This window comes from Eschrichtius robustus, chromosome 2, assembly GCF_028021215.1.
Source record: "Eschrichtius robustus isolate mEscRob2 chromosome 2, mEscRob2.pri, whole genome shotgun sequence".
NCBI classification, from domain to species: Eukaryota; Metazoa; Chordata; class Mammalia; order Artiodactyla; family Eschrichtiidae; genus Eschrichtius; species Eschrichtius robustus.
In genome coordinates this window covers 171,690,962-171,709,698 of record NC_090825.1, presented here as the reverse complement: position 1 = coordinate 171,709,698, position 18,737 = coordinate 171,690,962, and the positions used below count along the sequence as shown (strand labels likewise).

The 18,737-nt window shown below is 49.7% G+C and overlaps 1 protein-coding gene across 7 annotated transcripts in view; it reads left to right on the top strand.

Annotated features, from left to right (window-relative positions):
• The window catches only part of SMARCA4 (SWI/SNF related BAF chromatin remodeling complex subunit ATPase 4), a 148,117-nt gene that overhangs the window by 78,509 nt on the left and 50,871 nt on the right, over nt 1-18,737 (top strand). For all 7 annotated transcript variants that reach the window (XM_068536968.1, XM_068536967.1, XM_068536963.1 and 4 more), the window contains exons 3-13: nt 152-284; nt 1,247-1,645; nt 1,938-2,036; nt 2,948-3,206; nt 5,376-5,502; nt 6,445-6,618; nt 7,964-8,137; nt 9,359-9,526; nt 9,619-9,669; nt 14,767-14,897; nt 15,081-15,138. In XM_068536968.1, coding sequence (XP_068393069.1) covers nt 152-284; nt 1,247-1,645; nt 1,938-2,036; nt 2,948-3,206; nt 5,376-5,502; nt 6,445-6,618; nt 7,964-8,137; nt 9,359-9,526; nt 9,619-9,669; nt 14,767-14,897; nt 15,081-15,138 — 1,773 coding nt within the window. The remainder of the gene's footprint in view (nt 1-151; nt 285-1,246; nt 1,646-1,937; nt 2,037-2,947; nt 3,207-5,375; nt 5,503-6,444; nt 6,619-7,963; nt 8,138-9,358; nt 9,527-9,618; nt 9,670-14,766; nt 14,898-15,080; nt 15,139-18,737) is intronic.

Here is an 18,737-nt window from a genome sequence, read left to right as displayed (position 1 = left end):
AGCCACTTGGTCATGTTGGCGGTTCAGTAAATGCCGTGGCGACTTTGGATGGGCATTATTAGTGATATTGAGCTCCTCTCACTCAGCGCCTTTCTGTGCAGCCTCTTCCCTTCCCCCCTTGCTGATCCTGCCTTGTTGTCCACTCTCGTAGCCAATGGAGTCCATGCACGAGAAGGGCATGTCGGACGACCCCCGCTACAACCAGATGAAGGGGATGGGGATGCGGTCGGGGGGCCACGCCGGGATGGGGCCCCCGCCAAGCCCCATGGACCAGCACTCCCAAGGTATGGTTTCCTTTCTTTTCTTTCTTCATGTTTGTTGCCCTCCAGAAGTCCCGAGGTCATTTTCCTAATCGGGTCACCCATGCATGGATTCAGAGGACCTAGGACAGTTGAGCCTCGTGGGAGACCCTGCCACAGGGGGCTGTTTAGCTTGTGCCTGGCTGGTGCCCTGTTCAGGGCGTCTTGTCTTGGAGCAGCCCTAGGAGAGCGGATACTGGTGGGACAGAACTGTGTTCCGCGCTGGGTGTTAGACAAGCCCTGGGCAGGATGGGCTCCTCGGGATAGCAGCTCTGGTGCCACCCAACGCAGACTCCTGGGATTTCCCTGACGGTCCAGTGGTTAGGACTTGGTGCTTCCACTGCCGGGGCCCTGGGTTTGATCCCTGGTCAGGGAACTAAGATCCCGCAAGCCGCGTGGCACAGCCGAAAAAAAAAAAGAAGAAGAAATGCAGACTCCTGGGCTCAGCCCTGCTCCAGACCTGCTGAGTCAGAATTTCAGGAGCGGGGCGGGACTCAGCTTTAACAAGCCCTCCAGGTACTTTTCTGAACAGGGAAGTTTGAGAAGCGATGGGGTACATGGCTTCCTGTCACGGGGTGGGAAGCTCAGGGGCTCCGCAGGTAATGGAAGTGAGAGGAGTGGGCCTGGCCAAGCCGAGGGGCAGGGGGGCAGGCCCAGAGAAAGCCCAGATCTGTGTGACATCTCAGCTTTAATCGTTGGCAGGTTACTGAGAGATGGGCCGAACCAAACCTGCTGTGCAGGCCGCCATCCAAGCTGCGAGCGTGTGCCCTCTGGGTGCCTCTTGTTTGAATCATGAGAACGAAATCTCAGGGTAGGGGCCAGTGTAATCATGGGAACGAAATCTCAGGGTAGGGGCCAGTGTAAGCAGGCAAGGGTTCCCGTCTCTGCCTTAAAAATTACTGGACATGTGCTGCCGAGTGACCGCTCGGATCCACGTTTCCCCGCAGGTTACCCCTCGCCCCTGGGTGGCTCCGAGCACGCCTCCAGTCCGGTTCCAGCCAGCGGCCCGTCCTCGGGCCCGCAGATGTCGTCCGGGCCTGGAGGCGCCCCGCTGGATGGTGCTGACCCCCAGGCTTTGGGGCAGCAGAACCGGGGCCCGACCCCCTTTAACCAGAACCAGCTGCACCAGCTCAGAGCTCAGATCATGGCCTACAAGATGCTGGCCCGGGGGCAGCCCCTCCCTGACCACCTGCAGATGGCAGTGCAGGGGAAGCGGCCGATGCCCGGGATGCAGCAGCAGATGCCAACACTACCTCCACCCTCTGTGTCCGCAACAGGACCTGGCCCTGGGCCCGGGCCAGGCCCCGGTCCTGGACCAGCACCTCCAAACTACAGCAGGCCTCACGGTAAGGCCCACCGCCCATGGCCCTCGGGGCAGGGAGGGGTCTCAGAGCAAACTGACAGGGGTGTGGGCATCAGTGTCGGGCAAATCTGGACTCTGCCGCCCATCGGCTTCCCCGACAGCAGGGTTGCTGTCGTGATAAATGTTTCTCCAGCTGCCCCCTTTCTCCCCTGGTGCCCACAATGAGGGGCTTGTTGTTGGGTGTGTCCCCTGGAGCCAGGGCTGCCCAGGGAGGCAGGTGCAGGGAGAAACACAGGACGCATTTTATCCTCTTGTCCATTTCTCCCTGCGTGCAGGTATGGGAGGGCCCAACATGCCCCCTCCAGGACCCTCAGGCGTGCCCCCCGGGATGCCCGGCCAGCCCCCCGGAGGGCCTCCCAAGCCCTGGCCTGAAGGTAAGTTCCCTCTGTTCTGGTGACACGTCTGTGCCCTGACTCCCATGTCAAGTTTGCATCATGCAGACCCTGAGATGAGCCCGGTCAGAGAGAGCGGGCCGAGGACGCGTCCTCGCTGCCTCTGCCGTCTTCTTTGGGTCTCACCTGGCACTGCTCAGCTCCCAAAGGCTTGGGTTTGGTTCCATTCCTCTATACCTGCCCACCCTTGTCTTGTGGCTCGCGGTGACCCTGGGGTTTCTAAGCTGCTCGCGGGAAGAGAAGGATACGAATGACTGAGTCCACCGTGGGACTCAAGTGAGAGGCCCGGCTGCAGCTGCAGGCAGCGTCCTTCAGGACGCAGTGTCCCGAGCCTGGAGGTTATGGCTGACTCTCTTCCCTCCCAGAGCTGTGAGAGGCAGGCAGGATGGCAGGGCGGCTCGGGGTTCTGTCTCTCCTGTGTTCTGTGTAAAATGTAGTTAGTACTTATTTGAAGGTCACATCTGTTAGGTCAAAGCAGTGGATAAAACGGACTCATTCCCCATCCTCACGGGCGCTGAGGTTCAGTGATGGGCATTGAAGGGCTAATCGCTTAAATAGGATTCCATTGGAGCTGGGGTGGATGAAAGGCAGGCAACTGCTGCTCCTGTGAGGCCACAGCATAGCAAGAGCACACCCAGACTCAGCACTTGGACCAGTAGGGGGCTTTGGGGAAGGGGCCTGTAGGCTGAGATCTGGAGGAGGAAGAGGAAGCGAGCCCCATAGGCGAGGAGTGGTGTGGCAGTGAGAGGTGGGGGTTACGGGGAGCTGCCCAGGCCTTGTCAGCCTTGGGGACGAGTTAGTCCCCAGGGCAGTAAACGCCCAGCAGGCTTGTCATCTCCACCTGGAACGGACTCGGAACTCAACGCTGTGCCCTGCTTCTTGACTCCCCCCAGGACCCATGGCGAATGCTGCTGCCCCCACAAGCACACCTCAGAAGCTGATCCCCCCGCAGCCAACGGGTCGCCCCTCGCCTGCGCCCCCCGCCGTCCCTCCTGCTGCCTCCCCCGTGATGCCGCCCCAGACACAGTCGCCGGGGCAGCCGGCCCAGCCCGCCCCCATGGTGCCGCTCCACCAGAAGCAGAGCCGCATCACCCCCATCCAGAAGCCGCGGGGCCTGGACCCCGTGGAGATCCTGCAGGAGCGGGAGTACAGGTGAGGGTGTTGCCGCACCCCCCCCCCCAGGTCACGCGTTGATGTGGTTCACACTTCTAAAGGCCTATGGGGTATGCAGCCAGAGATAACCCTCCTGCCTCTGTCCCCAGCCTCCCAGTTCTCTGGGTCAGTGTGTATCCTTCCAGAGAAATCGAGTATGTGTACAGGCAGATAGGTGCAAGTGGCTGTGTGGTCCCCAAATGGTACCTGACATGTGCACTGTTCCTCCCCTAGCAGAATATCTTAGGGATCATCCCCTATTTGTACAAAATAAGCTCTTTTTTTTCTGGACACATTCTGCCTGGTGGCTCTACTGTGACTTATTTAGCCAGTGTCTTACCCGAATCGACGTTAGGTGCTCTCTAATCTTTCGGTAAAACGATGCCGTAGTAACTACACTTGCATATTTCTCATTTCACGTGTGTGCATTTATGTCAGAATAAATTTGTGAACACGGCATAGTTTGGGTGCAGGGGATTTACGTGCACGTGGAAATTTCATCAGTTCTGCAAAACTGCCCTCCATGGAGATTGTATGTGTTGGAGTGAAAGTGCTGTTTCACCTCTCCAACACAGTGTATTATCCAACTTTTGGCTCATCCGCACTCAAAAAGCCACCTGGCAAGCTTTGCGGTGGATGTTCCTCAAACATCAGTAGTTGTTGGTCGCTTTGCCAAGGCCTCCTGAGCGCTGGGCGCTGTGTGAGATGCCTGGTGCACAGTAGGTCTGTATCACCCTGTCCCACACTGCTGGGGGCGCCTGAGATTCACTCCCTGAGCACCTCGTGCTCCCCTGTTTCTCCACTGCATTTATAACCTGTTCAGGGCTGGCCTCCCTTGGTAAATGTCAGCTCCATTAGGGGATGGGGTTGTGCCTTGTTCACCGTAAATCCCCAGCTGCATCAGTAAATCTGTGCCAATGACTGTCAACGGAGTGCATCTCCAGCTGTGACGTGCCCTGGAGCTCCAGCCCCTGTACCCAGGCGCCTCCCCACCTGCTCCATCTGGACGGCTTAAAGATGGCCTGTCCAGATGGCCTTATGCCCCCCAGTTTTCCCTTCTGTCTCTGTTCTCATGCAGCAGCTGAATGGACCATGGACCCTTCGGCTCCTTGACCCTCGCTTGTACTCCCTCATCCTCGGTGTCCCCTTGGTGAACCCTCTCAGCTCCCTTCCCCCCAACGCTGTTCACCCTGCCATCTGATCTACACCTCCTCCCTGGCCTCCCTGCTCCCATCCTTGCCTGTGCAGTGTTTCCCACACAGCAGTTTGAAGTCTCTTTTTACAATTAACTTATGTTAGATCTGTTCCCTGGGTTAAAACTGGCTTCCTGTTATCCATCGAGTAACCCTTTTCTCTTTAGCCCCTGCCCAATGCTCTGTCCTCATCTACCTGACTGTCCCGGTTCCTCTTTCTGTTTAAACAGGTTAGACTTGTTCCTGCCGCAGGGACTTTGCACATGTTCTGCATGACTCTTTGTGGTTATTTAAGCTTTATTGCCAAGGTCCCCACCTTATAGAGGCCCTGCCCACCCCCGACCCCTCCCCTCTAGGACCCTCCTCAAAGTCCTTCTCCGGAATTACCATAGATACTTAATTTTTTAACTCCTTAAGGCCTGTCGTCCTGATAATGCTGTGAGCTCCATGAGAGCAACAAACAGCCTTGTTAGTCTTGTTTAGTGCTGAATCCCTTCACCTGGAGTGGTCCCTGGCACACAGTAGGTGCTCAATAAGTGTGTGAAAGACCGAGTAAGGAGATTATCCCATTTGAACTTCAGACCAAGCCTGTAGGGTTGCTCTGAGGGGTCTCCCCACTTCATAGCTGAGGACACTGAGGCTCATGGGCTAAGTAGATTCCCAGGGCTGGGATGGAGACCCTGGCCCGCCTGACTCCAGAGGCTGGCTCCCACTGCTGATGTGCCAGAAACCAGCTGCGCCCCGTCAGGTTTCCTGTTTGCTGTGGCTCCCGAGACCTCTGTGGCTGCCCTCCTGTATGTAGTCTGTGTTGTGTGGCATCCTTTTCTCGGCCATCTCCTGTCTCATGATTCATATCGGCTTCCCTTGAGGGATGGGTACTTCTGAGGCTCCAGCTTCAAAGAAAGGGAACAGATGGGTTCCTTGTAAACAGGTGAGACCTCTCATCACCTGTCTTTTTTCTGTCTTCGTGCCCTAGGCTGCAGGCTCGTATCGCACACCGAATTCAGGAACTTGAAAACCTTCCCGGGTCCCTGGCCGGGGATTTGCGAACCAAAGCGACCATCGAGCTCAAGGCCCTGAGGCTGCTGAACTTCCAGAGGCAGGTGGGCGCAGGCGCGGGCCTTTGCTTTCGGAAGAGACTCTTTCTGCCAGCCTTGATGCTTAGATTCAAAGAGCCGCTCACTGGGTAGTTATTAAATGTACCCTGACCATTAAAGCCGCTGTGCCAGGATTTCCCTAGTGGTCCAGCGGTTAAGACTTCGCCTTACAATGCAGGGAGTGCAGGTTCGATCTCTGGTCAGGGAGCTAAGATCCCACATGCCTCTCGGCCAAAAAACCAAAACATAAAACAGAAGCAATATTGTAACAAATTCAATAAAGACTTTAAAACTGGTCCACATCAAAAAAATCTTAAAAAACAAAAGTCGCAGTGCCCAAGCACACTTGTCAGCTCACCGTCCCCCTTCCTTTCCATGTCCTGCCCAGTGGAGGGACATTGGGATGAATAAGTGTGGGCCTTCCCTAAGGTGGCAGTGGCCAGCTTGAAGCAGGGTACTTAGATGGGTCTATTTCTTTCTTTTTTTTTCTTTTTTTTTTTTAAATTTTATTTTATTTGGCCATGTTGTGCAGCATGTGGGGTCTTAGTTCCCCGACCAGGGATCAAACCCGGGTCCCCCGCATAGGGAGTGCAGGAGTCTTGGCCGCTGGACCGCCAGGGAAGTCCCTAGATGGGTCTAATTTCTAAGGGTCCTTTACTTTTGAACAACCAATAAGGAAGTTTGTTTGTGGTTGAGGGAGGGCAAAGCTGGAAACCTGAAGGCCTGAGCATAGGGCTCTCTGCTGGGTGTCCAGAAGCAGCTGTCTCCTACCCTGTGCGTGCCCCGCCCGCGGGCACCCACCACGGGTTCTCCCCACGCATGCGTTCGTGCACACGGGTGCTCCTGGGAGCGGCAGCCTGCTGCCTGGCTTGCGATACGGAGGTGCACGTGTTGCGTGGATGTTACCGAGTCGTGCCCGTCGCCAGTTTCTCCTCTTCCTTCCCGAAGCTGCGGCAGGAGGTGGTGGTGTGCATGAGGAGGGACACGGCCCTCGAGACGGCCCTCAACGCCAAGGCCTATAAGCGCAGTAAGCGGCAGTCCCTGCGCGAGGCCCGCATCACCGAGAAGCTGGAGAAGCAGCAGAAGATAGAGCAGGAGCGCAAGCGCCGGCAGAAGCACCAGGTGTGTCCCCGCGGCCGCAGGCTTGACCGTGTGCCTGAGTCGTCAGCTCTGCACTGTCGAGTCTTGGTTTTCCTCTCAGCACGATGTCCGAGTCTCTTTTCTGTTCATTATAAGAGTATCCTAGGCACTAAGAATACTTCAGTGGACAAAAACCAAACAGTACGGAAAGGTGGGTCATAATCAAGCGCACGTATAACACATTGGGAGTGAATAGGGTGTAAGGAGACATGAAGCGGGGATAGGGAGTGATGGAGGAGCCCTTTACAGAGGACGGTCAGTCGGGGACGGTCTCCCTGAAGATGTGAGGTCTGAGCAGAGCCCCGAGGGAGGAGCTACACCGATGTGTGGACGAGGCTCTTTGCAGACAGAGGGGAGTGTGCCCCAGTGTTCTGTGAAAAACAGTGACCCAGTATAGTCAGAGTGGGGTGAGCGAGGGGGAGGGTGGGAGGAGGTGAGAATGGGGAGGTGATGGGCAGAGCGTGCAGGGCCCTGTGGGCCGGGAGGATGACTTGGGCTTGTGCTCTGAGTGAGGTGGGAGCCACGGAGGGTCCTCAGTCCGTGATCTGACTGAGGTTGTTACAAGATCCGTCAAGGAGACCAAAATCTCTACTCAAGTAGGATTTGGGGTGATTCTGTTTGTTCATTCATTTATATTTTCTAAAGTTTGCCTCCAAACAGTGTCTGTTACTGGCATAGTTTAAAATAACAGAGAAGTCAATATTCAGTTTTAACTACTGTTAATATCTTGGTATATCATTCTGACCTTTTTTGTCTATATACATACAGTAATCAAAAGTTAAACAGCTGCCTTTAAAAATATATATATGCACATTGAGCTGTTTAAAGTATTATTGAAGCATGATCTTAACGTATGTGTTGTCCATCTCAGTGTGCCCAGCATTCAGTGATTTATGAAACTGTTTCCTTGTTTGGGGACACGCAGCGTACTCTCAGCTTTCCAGTGTTAAAAGTAATACTGGGATAGGCATTCTTGTCCTTGGGTTTTTGGGCCAATCTCTGCTATTTTCCTTAAAATAAATCCCTAGCAGTGAATGATTTGATGGGAGGGCGGGTGCATCTTGCAGCGGGTGGCAGACACTGCCAGGTTGTCTCTGCCAGGGCATTTGCCCCGTCTGCTACGCATTGAGGTGGGGGGGGGGTCCCTTTTCACCACACAGGCCACGCAGAGAATGTTGGGCCTTATAGGCAGACAGTGTCTCGGTATCGTTTTGGTTGCGTCCCCTTGGTTTTCACCAAGCCCCCTTTAAAGTTTCGTCTCACTCGGGGTGACACCACGGCAACTCCTGTCCCATAGTCAGTCTGCTCTTCTGTGTGCGTCCTGCAGGAATACCTCAACAGCATTCTTCAGCACGCCAAGGATTTCAAAGAATATCACAGGTCGGTCACAGGCAAAATCCAGAAACTCACGAAGGCGGTGGCCACATACCACGCCAACACTGAGCGGGAACAGAAGAAGGAGAATGAAAGAATCGAGAAGGAGAGAATGCGGAGGCTCATGGTACAGTTGGCCATCATGACCCGGGTCCCTTCACGCGGGTGCTGGGTGTCGCAGGCATGGGGGCAGATCAACCGCCCAGGGTTATGCCGGGGCATTTTGGTGCTCAGAGTTAGAGGCAGGACAGAGAAAGAAGGGGCTTGGGTTTGGGAGTCTGAAAGACCTGACTCCAGACCTTTGCCCGGTCACTGACCATTGGCGACTGCGTGACCTCAGCTGGTTAGCTGGCTGCTCTGTGCTCTCTGGAAGGTGGAGGTGGCACCCCTCCTGGTGGAGGAGCCGCCGACGGTGTGAGCCCGACCTCCCTCCCACCCCACCCTTCGCGTCTGACCATGTATTATTCGTGGAGGGTTCTCTGACCAGGCCGATATTGAAAGGCATTGCTGAGTGGACGGGGCCACGTTAGTACGAAGGAGAGTCCCTGCCCTGGTGGGGCTCGTGCTGGCCCTAGAGAGACAGATGCCCAAGCGAGACAGACAAGATAGTTTGGGGTGGTGAAAAGCGCACTGAGGAGAACAAAGCAGGGCCAGGGAGTGGGGATTGACTGGGTGTTACGGGCAGGGTGGGTGTGACCCACGAATGCGGAGATCAGGGGAAGCACCTCCCAGCAAAGAGGAGCTGAGGGCAAAGGCCTGAGGCGGGAAGAAGCTGTGTGTGAGGCTCAGCCAGCGGCCGCTGGAACAGCGTGGCGTGGGGCAGAGTGAGGTTGGAGTCCCGGAGGCAGCCATGCGGGGCCTTGCAGGCCACGGGGAGGGCTTTGGATTTAATTCTGGCCATGACGGGGAGCCGAGAGAGGCTGTAAGCTGGGATGCGGGTGGGGGGCGACATGATCCGATGTGTTCTCAGAAAGCCGGGGCAGGCAGTCTGTGGGAGAGCGGTGGCTCGGACAAGGTGGAGAGAAGGGTTGGGATTTGGGTGTGTTTGTGGACATAGGGGACAGAGCTTTTAAATGGCCCCTGGCAGGACCATGTCCAGCCAGGGTCCAGCAGGTCCCCAAGGAGCCTGGCCCGGGGTGGGAACTGGGGAAGTTCTGAAGGGGAGTCAGTAGTTATGTGAAAGGTGTGAATATAGCGCAGCCCTGGGTGTGAGCTCAGCGCTCCCTACATGTGGGTCTGGCTGCTGGTTAACAGCAGCCCCGCGGGCTTCTTGAGTCTGGTTTGCCCGCCCTGGGTGCTGGTGGACAAGCGTGTCACGGGCACACGCCATAACCGCGCGCTTCTGCAGGCCGAGGACGAGGAAGGGTACCGCAAGCTCATCGACCAGAAGAAGGACAAGCGCCTGGCCTACCTCCTGCAGCAGACGGACGAGTACGTGGCTAACCTCACGGAGCTGGTGCGGCAGCACAAGGCCGCCCAGGTCGCCAAGGAGAAGAAGAAGAAGAAGAAAAAGAAGGTGCGCCTCTCGGTGGGACTGGCGCGGCTGTGTGTGTGCATGTGCCTCGGCCTCCCCGATCGGGGGGTGACTGTGTCTGTCTTTCCTAACAGAAGGCAGAAAACGCTGAAGGACAGACACCTGCAATCGGACCCGATGGCGAGGTGAGGAACCAGGGGTTTCTTCTGTGGAAATGCCAGCCCAGCCCCGGAGGTTAGGTCTATTTCATCCTTAAAAAAAATTTTTTTTTCCTTCGAAATTATAAAAGTATATGACAATGGTAAAAATCCACATAGGTCCCCTGCCACACTCCACCCTTCCTCACTCCCACTGCCCAGAGAGAACATTGTTTACTATTGGGTGCGTTTCCTTCCAGAGCTTTTTCTATGCACGTGCTGTTATTTATTTCTCAGTTTTCACTTTAAAGTTTCAGGCTCACAGGAGAGGTGTAAGAACAGTGCAGAGAGTTCCTGCATACTCTTCACCCAGATTCCCACTTTTCACGTGTCATTAATTTTTCCTAAACCATTTGAGGGTCAGATGCACACGTGAGGGCTTTTTACCCCTCTGTGTGTTTCAATGTGTACATCCTAAAAGCAAGGCTGTTATTTTCCACAACCGTACAATGACCAAAACCAGGAAATGAACATTGACGCAATACTGTGATCTAATTCACAGCCCTTGTTAAGGTTTCACAGTTGACCCTCCAGTGTCCTTCACAGCAACAGAAAACCCCGAAGTGACGCCGGGTCCTTCTCCGTGCGTCATATCAGGAGTGTGTGGTGTAGATTTCTTCCCCCACTGGTGATACTGACCTTGAGCCTTTGGTGGCCGCCAAGCTGTCTCCAGCTGTAAAGATTAAGTACCTTGTGCGGAGATACTCAGACTATGTAAAGATAACGTGATTCCTCAAACTTTCATCGGCTGTTTCAGCATCTGTTGTCTTTGCCTGTATCAGTTTTTGCCATAATGGTTACAAAATGGTGATGTTTTTTCCCCCGTCTTTTCTTCTGCATTTATTAGTTGACTTTCTGCAGGAAGGAAAAGCCTTCCCTTCTTTTTTATTTGGCTTGTTCATAGTTTGGCAACCCTTGGTACTGACTCATGGATTCTTATTTAGTTTAATGGATTTACTTAGTTTAATCCTGCACTGTTATTATGTACTTTGATGCTCAAATTGTTCCATTTTGGGCCAGTAGGAGCCCCTTCACATTGGCTCCTGCCTGCTTTTGATGTGTCCCCGTCGTTCTTTGAGGGGTTTCTGACTTCCTTGCACGCGAAAATGGCCCAGGCTCATCTCTGCTTTCTCTGGCCGAGTCCTGGACTCGGTCATTTCTCCAAGGAGCCCTGATTCCTTTAATCAGAGAAGAATGTTTGGAAACCATCATCTAGATGTGTTCGTTGCTACTGAGTTGTCATTGCTTCTGGGCCCTCTCAGTGGACAGATCTAGGAAACAGATGTGTGTATGCACACACATCCGCTTTGCTAGTTATATATATTAAAAATACTGAGGTCACACTGATACTTCCAATTCTAATCCAGTACCACGGGGTTCATTCTCTCCTTTTCCCTGTCCACGTTATAATAGCCCAAAACCTGACACCCGTCTGCCATGAGATAGGCCCTCATTTCCTCAGTCCTAGACCGTGCAGGAAGTACATTCAGAATGGCTAACATGTACCCCTCTGCAAAAGAAACCTCCTAGCTAGGGGCTTCCCTGGTGGCGCAGTGGTTAAGAATCCGCCTGCCAGTGCAGGGGACACGGGTTCGAGCCGTGGTCCGGGAAGATCCCACATGCTGCAGAGCAACTAAGCCTGTGCACCACAACTACTGAGCCTGTGCTCTAGAGCCTGCGAGCCACAATTACTGAGCCCACATGCCTAGAGCCCATGCTCCGCAACAAGAGAAGCCACTACAGTGAGAAGCCCGCACACTGCAACGAAGAGTAGCCCCTGCTCCCCGCAACTAGAGAAGACATGCACGCAACAATGAAGACCCAACGCAGCCAAAAATAAATCAATAAAATAAATAAATTTATAAAAAAATAAAAAGAAAGAAACCTCCTAGCTAGAGGTCAGTGTTGGTCTGAAGTTGAAAGTACATGCTCCAGATACTGCATTCAGAAGATTAGTTCTCCCCTTGTGCCCCCGTTAGTGAGGCTCCCCCCAACCCTTGTTGGTTTTATTTATTTACTCCTCATTTCTTTATTTAGTGTGTGAAATACTAGCCTGGTTCCAAAAGTCAGAACCGTGCAGTGAGGCCCACTCAGGGGTTGCTGTCCCCACACACGCGTCTTTGCCACAACACTCCTGTCCGCCTTCTCTCGGTTAACACACTAGTGTGAAAGAAGGCTGCACAGTGAGGTGTAAATGCAAGGTGTGGCCTTTAGCACCTCCTCCAGCCCCTCCTCAGTCCCCCTTCCCAGAGAGAAACCTGAGTAACCTTCGGTGTGTTTGCTCTGGGACCTTTTCCGCACCTGTGCCTCCAGGTGGTTTTCTTTTTCCCGCCTGGTATCTTAGTCTTTCCAAGTTAGCTCACGTACACTTACCTGACTCTTTCTAATGCCACCATATTAGAGAGGTGGCTAGTGCTTGCTTCTCTGAATTATAAATGTAATACTTCTAGGAAAAAAATGATAATGATAACATGAAATGTAAATGTAATGATAACATGAAAAGTAGAAGCCCCCATGGTGCCTGTTCTCTCACAAGCATGCATGTTGATCCCTAGTTGATGTCTCTCTCTTTATCTTTCCAGAAACCTTTATGCTTATATTCTCTTTGTTTTGTTTTGGGACCATTTGGGGCAGTCTACACATAGCAAGACTTTTCCTTCTTAGCAGGTATCTTGGACCACTTTCCATATCAAGCCATTAGTTCTTTCATTTTATTGTATTGATGTACTAGGATCTCTTTCATCATTCAGATTGATAGCTATCTAAGTTGCTTCCCATCTGTAACTGTTAGATCCTGCACTGAGCAGCTCTGATGGACCACCCTATATCCCCTCCCCTATGGGTGGCTATTTCCATTGTTTCCTTTCTTTCTATCCCACACATTGTTGTAATGAGCCCCCTTGTACATTACCTTTTGATGCTCTCTTAGCTGGGCTGCCATAACAAAACACCATAGCCTGTGTGGCTTTTTTTTTTTTTTTTTTTGACCACATGGTACACGGGATCTTAATTCCCCGACTGGCGATTGAACCCGCACCCCCTGCAGTGGAAGTGCAGAGTCTTAACCACTGGACCTCCAGGGAAGTCCCTTTTGTTTTTTTTGTTATTGTTTTTGGTTTTTTTTCGGTAGCCTGCGTGGCTTAAATGGCAGAAATATACGTTCTTATAGTTCTGGAGGCTGGAAATCGGAGATCAAGGAGCAGCAAGGTTGGTTCCTGGTGAGGACTCTCTTCCCGGCTTGTAGACTGCTGCCTTCTGGCTGTGTCCTCACATGGGGGGAGAGAGAGCAAGCTCTGGTGTTTCTTCTTATAGGGGCACTAATGCCATCCTGAGGGCCCCACCCATATGACCTAATTTAACGCTAATTACCCCCCAAGGGCCTCATCTCCAAATACAGTGACACTGGAGAGCTGGGGCTTGAGCATATGAATTTTGGAGGGGACACAGTCCAGTCTGTAGCAGATGGCACGCTTTTTCCTCTTGACCTGATTCCCAGAAATGAATGACTATAGTGATTAACTCAAATAATATTCTTATTTCACATGATTTTATTTGAAACGTTGTTGAATTTTTTTTTTTTTTAATTTTTATCTATTTATTTATTTATGGCTGTGTTGGGTCTTCGTTTCTGTGCGAGGGCTTTCTCTAGTTGCGACAAGCGGGGGCCACTCTTCATCGCGGTGCACGGGCCTCTCACTGTCACGGCCTCTCTTGTTGTGGAGCACAGGCTCCAGACGCGCAGGCTCAGCAATTGTGGCTCACGGGCCTAGTCGCTCTGCAGCATGTGGGATCTTCCCAGACCAGGGCTCGAACCCGTGTCCCCTGCATTGGCAGGCAGATTCTCAACCCCTGCGCCACCAGGGAAGCCCATTGTTGAATTTTTTAAGAGAAATGTGGGCTGGCATTTTACTACAGTGCAAAACCTTCACACGGCCATTTGTGGCTTTCAAGGGGGAGGTCACATCACAGGAAAGCGTGACTCGGGGAATTCTGCTGGGGAATCACTGCAGCTGCTCATCCTGTTCAGTAACAGGAGCCATCACTTGATGATGGCTGCTGATTGTCCTTGTTCTCACCCAGTGGTTCACAGCCTTGGCTGAACATCAGAATCAGCTGGGGAGCTTTTGAAACCCAGAGAGGCCCAAGCCTCACCCCAGAGCAGTTCTGTCAGGATTCTGGGGGTGGGGAGGTCCCGGCATCAGCGCCGTAACCGCTCTCAGGAAGGACTCAGGGGTGCAAGTCACCGATTGAGGCAGGCTGCAGAGCTCATTCTTGGGCGGGGGTTGCTGTTCCCCTCCGTGGTGGGCCACTTTAAGGGTGAGATTTTAACCTGCATGGAGACTAATCTCTGCTGTGGGTCTGTGTTGATGCAGGGAGGCGTGGGAGGTATAAGTTCCTGGTAGATGCAAACAAAGGTTTCCATCCTCATCCTCGTCCTGAAGGTTTTCACCAGGAAATGTGCAGGAACTGATGAAGGGGTAAACTTCATCCCAAGTTGATATCTCAGGAAATCGATGAATTCCATATTTGTTGCTACAAGGAAGTTTTATGTTTCAAATATCCTAGTTAGCTGTTTAACAGAAAAGAATGAGGACCCTTGTTGCAGTCTACAGTACAATATAAATTGAATAACTCAAGGGCCAGAAGAATGGGAATAGCGTAGTCACTTGGGTAAAAAAGGAAGGAGTACGTAAGTCCGTGTTCCTTATGTGTGGAATTGATCTGGGAGAACACAGGAGAAAATGATACTGGTAGGCGCCTGTGAAGAGAAACTGTCGGGCAGGGGGATAGGGAGGGAGAGTCCACACTCTATAATCTTGAATTTGAACTATATGTTACCTATTTGAAAATTAAAACGTGGATATCAGTTACTTCCAAGAAGCAACTGTCATCAATGGGTTATATATATATTTTTACTGAATTGTTAATATGCAGTTAACCCATCTCCACAACCACTGGTCACATTGGTGTGCCATTTTCTGGGCGTGGAGTTGGGAGGGCACTTCCCCAGTTGGCCATGGTTAGCGGGGCGCCCAAGGTATAGACTGTACGGAACCTCAAGTCACACGTGTGACTCTTTTTCAGCCTCTGGATGAGACCAGCCAAATGAGCGACCTTCCGGTGAAAGTGATCCACGTGGAGAGTGGGAAGATCCTCACGGGCACAGACGCACCCAAAGCAGGCCAGCTGGAGGCCTGGCTGGAAATGAACCCGGGGTGAGTGGGGCTTCGTGTTCCGGAGGCAGCCAGGATCCTGAGTCAACGGTCGGCCTCGTTCCAGGGGAGCTGGCAGCTGGGGGTGATCCTGCTTACATTTGGAAACAGGCCAATTTGCTAAGGAAAGTGAATCATGCTGGTTCTGGGGAGATTTATATTAAAATGCTGGGTTTTTGTTTTTAGGTATGAAGTAGCTCCAAGATCTGATAGTGAAGAGAGTGGCTCAGAAGAAGAGGAGGAGGTAAGAGTTCATTTCCTGGCTGTCGAGGCCCACAGTGCTGTGTGGTGTGACCTCTACCCACAGGAGGCACAGTGATCCTCTCCCGCTCCAGCCAGGCATCGAATCGGGCAGGAGATAGGCACACGGGCAGGGGGCAAGGCTGAAAGTTGGTGCTTTAGAGCTGCACTGTCCAGTGCCGTAGCCTCTAGCCACACGTGACTGTTTCCACTTTCACTTAATTAAGTAAAATGTAAATGTCCTCACTCATGTGTCCTCAGTCGTACGGGCCACATTTCAGGCGCCCAAACAGCTCTCTCCCTTCCAAAAAATATTGGTATGAAGTAGTGAGCATGAAATCATATACATGTTGGCCCCTTGTAATCTGTTCTTTGGCAGTGTTACAGATGGTTGCATTTATTGTGTATGTTCTCTAAATCATTTAATTATGCCACGTTATGGTGATTTTTGGATGTTTGCTGGTTGACAAAGCTCTGATGAGAGCCTTGTTCCTCTGTCTGTCCTGGGTGGCCTCCTCGGGAAGGGTGACTCAGAGGGAGCCCGGGGCTGCAGTGTCCGAAAGCAGGGCTCGTTTTCCACAGTTAGCATCCAGAAGGGTGCTGTCCTGCACTCCCCCTTCAGCTGGGGTAAGAGTGTCTTACAAGGCTTTTAAAAAGCTTTTGCCACCTCCATAAGATTTTAAAAAGGGAATTTTAATGGGCAGATATTTGCTTATGAAGGTTGAACATTTTTTCAGGTGTTACTATTTAGATTTCTTCTGTGAATGGTTTGCTTCATTTGCCCATTTCTAATCAGTTGTGTTTTTTAACTGGATTTTTAAGTGTTCTTTATGTATTTACCCCAGCCTGAAATCAGCTAGGTGTTTACCTATATCTTTCTTGTGGTTTTTCCTCTTAGCTCTTCAGGTCATTTGGAATTTATTTTGTGTAGGGCTTGAGATGGAGCCCTTTTTTCCCCTCCCCAGTAGTGGCGTTAAGCCAGTTGGTATACTGTTAGTCCATCCCTTCCCCACTGATCTGTGATATTTTAAAAAACTAATATTAAAGACACACTGGTGTCTTTTTAGGGTCACATGTTCAGTTTCTTTTTTCTTTTATAATTTATTTTTCTGGGTTTTATTTTATTTAATTTATTTTTTTAAATTGAGGTATAGTTGATGTACTGTTCAGGTTCTTTTAAAGTTCTAATAATTCTTAGACCAGTAACATTTTGTTGTAATTTTTTAAACAGCTTTATGGAGATATAATTTACATATGTAAAATGCACCCACAGTAAGAGTACAATTCAGTGATTTTTTAGTGAATTTATAGAGTTGTGCAATCATTACTCTACACCAGCTTTAGAATGTTTCTGTCACCCCAAATGACATCTCACCCATTTACAGTTTGTTCTCGCTACCTCCTCCAGCCCCAGGAAACCACTGGTCTGCTCTGTCTCTATAGATTTGCCATTTCCGGAATTTCACATAAATGGAATTATACAACATGTAGTATCTTGTGTCTGGCTTATTTTACGTGGCATGTTTTTGATTTTCATCCATGTTGTCTGTACATCAAAAGTTTGTTTTACATTGCTAATTATTAGAGAAATGCAAATCAAAACTACAATGAGGTACCACCTCACACCGGTCAGAATGGCCGTCATTAAAAAGTCTACAAATAACAAATGCTGGAGAGGGTGTGGAGAGAAGGGAACCCTCCCATGCTGCTGGTGGATGTAAACTGGTACAGCCACTGTGGAGAATAGTATGGAGTTTCCTCAAAAAACTAAAAACAGAGTTGCCATATGATCCAGCAATCCCACTCCTGGGCATTTATCTGGACAAAACTATAATTCAAAAAGATACGTGCACCCCTATGTTCATAACAGCACTATTTGGCAGCAAGGTCCTACACTTAGGGAACTATATTTAATATCCTGTAATAAACCATAATGGAAAAGCAAAAAAAAGAAGATATCCTATGCTTTAAAGCTGTAGATTTAACCCTTATATGCATATTTCCAAACCTATCAAACTCAACTTATCAAAATTTATGATTAGATATGTACATTTTACTCTAAGTAATTTCTATCTCAATTAAAAAATATTTTAAAAATAAATGTGGAGAAACCATTAATAAAAGTTAAGGTCTTAAAAAAAAAGTTTGTTTTATTACTGAGTCATGTTCCATTGTATAGATATACCACACTTTGTTTATCCATACACCAATTGGTGGGCATTTGTGTTTTTTTCCATTTTCTGCTATTATGAATAACATTGCTGTGAACGTTCACATACTACATGTCCTTGTGTGGACATACGTTTTCATTTCTCTTGGGTAGATACTTAGGAGTGGCATTGCTGGGTCATATCGTAAGTTTATGTTTAACTTTTTAAGGAATTGACAAACTGTTGCCTGAAGTAGTTGTACCTTTTCACAGGTTCCAGTTTCTCCATATCCTTGTCAATGCTTGGCTTTATCGGTTCTTTACATTATAGCCATCCTTGTGGGTGTGTAGTGGTATCTTGTGGTTTTACTTTGCATTTTCCTAGTAAATAATGATGTTGAGCATCTTTTCGAATGTTTATGCACCATTCAAATATCTTCTTTGGTGAAAATCTGTTGAAATCTTTTGCCCATTTTTAATTCGGTTGTTTGTTACCTCATCACTGAGTCGTAAGAATTCTTTATATATTCTTGATACGTGTCCCTGATCAGATATATAGCTTGCAAACATCTTCTCCCAGTCTGTTTGCCTTTCTTTTCCCTCAGTGATGTCTTTTGAAATGCAAAAATGTTTCATTTTGATGAAATCCGTTTATCGATATTGTATTTTATGAATTGTGCCTTTGGTGTTGTATCTAAGAACTGTTTGAAGTCACGAAGGTTTTTCTCTTATGTTTTCTTCTGGAAGTTTTATATTTAAGCTCTCACATTTAGGGTCATAATTGAGTTGATTTCTGTGTATGGTTTGAGGTACAGGTCTAAGGTTTTTTTTTTTTTTTTTTTGTGCTATGGATAGCCTTCTTACCCAGCACCAGTTGATGAACAGACTCTTCTTTCTCCCATGAATAGTCTTGGTACCTTTGTGGGAAATCAGTTGACCATAAAATTAAGGGTTTGTTTCTGATGCTCAGTGTTTTCCGGTTGATTAGTATGTCTGTGTTTGTGCCACTACCACACTGTCTTGTATTACAAGTTTTGAAATCAGGTAGCGTTAGTCCTCCAGCTTGTTTGCTCCATTGGCTATTCTAGATACTTTGCATTCCCATGTACACTTCAGGATCAGCTCATCAGTTACTACAAAAAGGCTTGCTGGGATTTTTATTGAGATTGTGTTGAATATATAGATCAGTTTTGGGAGAATTGCGTCCTAACAATATTTAGTTTTTCAGTCCATGAACATGAGATGTCTCTCTATTTATTTTGATCATCTTTAATTTCTCTTAGCAATGATTTGTAGTTTTCAGAGTATAGTTTTTGCTTTTTTTGTTGTTAAATTTATTCTTAAATATTTTATTCCTTTTATGCTACTATGAATAGGATTGTTTTCTTGATTTTATTTTTTGATGTGTTATTGCTATTACATGGAAATACAATTTTATATGTATATTTTTTAAA